The following is a 4,710-nucleotide window of genomic DNA, read 5'->3' on the forward strand; positions in this document are numbered from 1 at the left end:
GATGTAAATTTTACGAAACATCCCATACAAACCTAACAAAGAAGGAAGTACGAATTTTATGCGGTCTTGGATCTTTTAAAAACTGGGACCAACCCCTTTTTTCTAAAAATTCTAAGACTCCAAATTCAGAAACTAGACACCATGAAAATCGAATTTTTTTTAAAACAAAACTCTCTTTTTTTAATACATGTTAACACAACTCTAGTTACGGAGCTTTTGACATGAGTCACATGACTGCCCAAGCGATTTAATTAAATTAACAATGAAGTCTTTCGAGTCTAAAGACAACGAAATTATATAGAAATTCAGCCTTCAACGTAATCAAAGTCTTGATTTGTTATGCTAACTTAGATTAAGGAAGTTAAAACCCTTTATCCTTAGCAACCATTTACAAGCGTTGAAGTGTTTTGGTTATTTATTGGGGTTCCCTTGCAAACTAGAAATGATTCCTCTAATTGAGTGATCATCATTCCCTCTAAGCTTCATTTTTTAACTTCCTTGACATTCACTGAAGTAAGCTCATCATGCTTACTCGGGTAAATGGGCTTTACTCGAATAAGTGTCCTTAAAATAATAAATGCTAACCAAATATATTTTTAATTTATTCAAAAATAACATTCCTAATCATAATCCATTGCATTCGAGAGGAATGATACTTCTTTTAAGAGCTAAAGAGTTAAGGTAACAAATGCAAACAGCTCCAATTGTATTGCCTAACAATGGCCTCTGAAAATATGAACATTAAGCACAACATCTTCTCAGTTGATGAGCTCAAAGACACAAAGCTAGCTGTCCACCTACCAATTCAATTTCTAATGCAAATAGGGATCAACCACTAGACAATATATCATAATTCTTGTGTGGATAACAGAGCAACTTTACTGGACATAATTTGTTTTCAAATTGTAACATCACATTCTGCATCTTGTTCTTGAAGTACTCTTCGAGGAAGGCAAGTGGTACAGGCTGCATCATGTTATACGAAGTTTCCGCACATCATATATATGAAAATAATTGAGCCATACGGTCTAAATTCATTAGGAATCAAAATGTTGTATGAAACTATTAAGTTGGTATCTTGGCATGTTAATCTTATACCAATACAAAAAGTTTTACACTCAATATTTGTCATTAATATGCTTATATCTAATAATTTACGTGATTACAAAATTAGAGTCGTTAAATATAAATCAGATAATAACCAAGATAAAAAATACAATTTATACCAGTGTAAAATAATCTAACTAAATATATATAATTTGGTGTTAAACCTTACCCGTCTTTGTCGATCTAGATATCTTGGTGTTATATATTGATTGCGAAAGAGGGATTTTTTGAGGCAAATTTATTTTCTTCTTTCATAACTCCATTTGTGAAGGGGCGGGGAGTAATCAACGGTGAAGATCTTCGAGTTGACTTAACACCTGTGCATTGACAACAAAACCATCTAGTTTAAGGATTAGCTCCGTTTGTTTGTTTTTTATTCCTATGATAAGGTGTAAGTATCTTGCTTTGTCATCAATCTCAAAGTTAATGTTAAAAACTTAATCTGAAAAGCTTTACCGGCCAAGTGATCCCTTAGACTGATTAATCAATTAATCAATTAACCAGTAGAGGAATTTAAGAAGAAAAATAAAATTTTGATAGTTATCTTATACTCTCACATTTGTTTTTTCATCTTAATTTTGAGATTTCATTTTCTGAACTAATTTTGAAAAATATTCTAAAAATAATAAATACTAACCTTGGCCTCTAAAAATATGAACATCAATCACTGCATCTTCTCTGTTGATAAGCTCAAAGACACAAACATCTCCACCTAACAATTCACTTTCTCTTGCAAATTGGGACCAACCACTAGAAAACATAGCTGAAGAGTTGTGTCGATAGCAGAGCAACTTTACAGGCCACAATTTCTTTCCAAATTGTAACTTCACAATCTGTCTCTTGTTATTCAAGTACTCTCTGATGAAGGCCCTTGGTACATGCTGCATCAAGTTATATTTTCATCACCATGATAAGATCACAGCCTAACCTAACAGTTAATGTAAGTATAACAATAACTACAAGCTTGCTGCTTGCTTGGTATAAATTTTCCATACAGATATATATGTATTTAATTTGATCAGTGCTTAACTTAACCTCACCGGTCTAAGTCCCGCCTTAATATTGAATGTGAAAAAGGGATTTTCTGAGGCAAATTTATTAGCTTCTTTCAGTGCTTCGTTTGTGAAGGGGCAGTGAGTTGCCTTCTCACCTGTGGCATGGCAACAAAACCAATTAGTTTAAGGATTCACTCTGCACAATTTTAAAATATCTATATTTGCATTTTTACTTTATTCAACCTTAGCTTTTCATAAGGAGTAATAACCACCACTTGTTCACACAGCATTGATGTTTAAAATTTACCTTTTCTAGTAACAACAGTTTTATTTTCCACATCCACGACTCTCTGAGAATCTAGCCAATTGATTCCCTCTCTTTGAACTGATTCTAAGGAAGAAAATTACAACCATCACTGTGCAGATCAAACAAAACAATACTTTGAAAGGAAGACCAACTTAGAATTTAACTGTGACTTGGTTTAAAGTTTCTTGAACAAGGGTATGTTAAGAAAGTTTGAGCACAGAAACCCATGAAATACATGAAATAAAATGAAAAGGATAATCCAATCATGAGATACATACCATCCGATTCTTTCTTTACAGATGCAAATTTAGACTTCTCAAAGTTTGTGCCTTCAGTTTGGACTTGCTGGGGCAAGTTTTGCTCTGTGGATCTTCTCATAACATCTCCACTTGTGTCAGTTCTTGATTTTTTACGTGGTTGAGGAGAAGACATTGGTGATTTTTCTCTAGTCTTATGGCATGGTGGTATCTCATCCAAAATTTTAATCGAGTCATCATCACTCATCTGGTCAAGGTTGTCCTGTGCATCTTGAGGGACATGCAAAGGATAATCTATTTCAAGGGTACTCTTGTCAAATATGTGTACCTCAAAATTACAAGTTTGCTTGTATTCAAACAACACCAAATGACCATGATCCAGGGAGTAATATGTGGCAAATGCTATCCAACCCCTTTGAAGCCAAGTAACACCATCATGTTTAGTCCAAAATACTTCCCATTCAGTGCCATCTGGAGGCTTAAGAAACATTGGGTTTGACATGTCACCACCATATTTCCTAATGAAATTGTTTGGGATCTTCTGCAAAGAACTTTCTGTTAGCATGCATAATGAAATTCACAGGCATATATAACAGAGAAATTCAAATGTACCTGACAATAAAAATTCAAAAACAAAAACATAATAAAACAAATGAAAATACACGGAGAGAAAAAGGAGAAGAAGGAAAGAACGTTTACAAGCTTTCCTTCTTGAAGACTTGTTCCAGGAATAATCTTGAAGAAAAGGATTGGAGTGGGGTGAGGGTGCTTACTCATTTTGTGTGTTTGCTCAGGGCAACAACCAGTAGATTTTATGATGTGTGATGAGTCAAATAATAAAATTTTATTATACCTTCACGAGACACTGGTCAAAATTTTGAATTCCCACGACATTTAATTGGGTCAACTTCGTTTTGTCCATTTAATTATTAACCATTTCAATGTGTAGCATTTCAAGCCCATTCAATTGTCTTTTGTTGGGATTCTTCTTTTATTTTTTATTGTGTGCCCTACTTGCGATTGCATTCATAATAAACCCAGTCTTCCCAATATCATCACTTGTACGATGGCATATTATTTTATTTTTTTGGTAATCACGATGGCATATTATTTCATTTCTATTTCACAAACAAATTATAATTTATTAAATTTGATAAAATTAAAATAATATTTTTAATAAAAAAAAAGTTATTAAATTAGGTTATTATCAATAGAAAAATAAAATTAAATCTTACAATTTTTTATGGGAAAAATATTTCTTCCATTATAGAAGTTAAAGTTATCTTATGCAACCTCAACGATATTATTTTAGGGTTTAGAACAAAATTAAATGATGTTTTAAAAATTTTATTTTCCTATTGTAATATATATTTTATTAAAATACCTTTTATTTTTTATTTAATATCCTAAAATGGTATTTTTTTTTATTTTGTGGTTACATGAAATAATTTTATCTCCTGTGACTAGAGAAATGTTAATCTCATTTTTTTATAGGATTTGTACCATCTGAAATAATAAATTCATATCAGTCTGCAAAAATATATATTTTACGTTCATTAGTGGAATTATATAATTTGAGGTGATGCTTGTCTTTTTTTTTTTACCAAAAAAAAAACATTGATATCATGAAGTATTTTTTCTTTCAAAAGTAACTTTTTGATTAATTTAAAGATGAACAATCATGTAATGTGTAAATGATTATTGTTTCTCCTGTCAAGAGATAAAATTATCTCCTGCAGTCTCAAAACTACATCATTTCGAGGGTTAGGAAAATTAATAAGGGTGTTTCAGTAACTTTATTTATTTTTTTATTATATGAATTTTATCAAAATATATTTCATTAATTTTCTAGCTAGCCCTCTAAACAACATAGTTTTGTGGTTGCAGGAGATAATTTTATCTCTTGCGATACGAGAAACAATATATGCAAAATATATATATATATATATATATATATATATATATATATATATATATATATATATTGTGAAATAATAGAAAATTGGAAGAATCGTGGAGATAGTAACAGGTAAAAGAGATTGTA

General features: G+C 31.1%; 1 protein-coding gene across 1 annotated transcript; it reads right to left on the reverse strand.

Annotated features, from left to right (window-relative positions):
• Positions 1-1,739: 1,739 nt before the first annotated feature.
• On the reverse strand, positions 1,740-3,231 carry LOC133283914 (B3 domain-containing transcription factor VRN1-like). The gene is made up of 4 exons (XM_061480841.1): positions 2,688-3,231; positions 2,410-2,493; positions 2,148-2,257; positions 1,740-1,988 (listed from the first exon to the last, which is right to left on the reverse strand). The coding sequence occupies exons 1-4, from the start codon at positions 3,229-3,231 to the stop codon at positions 1,740-1,742; spliced, it is 987 nt and encodes a 328-aa protein (XP_061336825.1).
• Between the last annotated feature and the right edge of the window lie 1,479 nt (positions 3,232-4,710).

This window comes from Gastrolobium bilobum, unplaced genomic scaffold (genome assembly GCF_033153095.1).
Source record: "Gastrolobium bilobum isolate Gb01-03AN ecotype WA unplaced genomic scaffold, APGP_CSIRO_Gbil_v1 utg39885, whole genome shotgun sequence".
Lineage (NCBI taxonomy): Eukaryota > Viridiplantae > Streptophyta > Magnoliopsida > Fabales > Fabaceae > Gastrolobium > Gastrolobium bilobum.

Excerpts from the sequence above, each read along its gene's own strand:
- LOC133283914 (XM_061480841.1), bottom strand. The coding sequence starts at position 3,231 with ATGCTAACAGAAAGTTCTTTGCAGAAGATCCCAAACAATTTCATTAGG. Across the intron at positions 2,494-2,687 it reads TGTAAAGAAAGAATCGGATG|AATCAGTTCAAAGAGAGGGA; the intron begins GTATGTATCTCA and ends TTTCTTCCTTAG. Across the intron at positions 2,258-2,409 it reads AACTGTTGTTACTAGAAAAG|GTGAGAAGGCAACTCACTGC; the intron begins GTAAATTTTAAA and ends GCCATGCCACAG.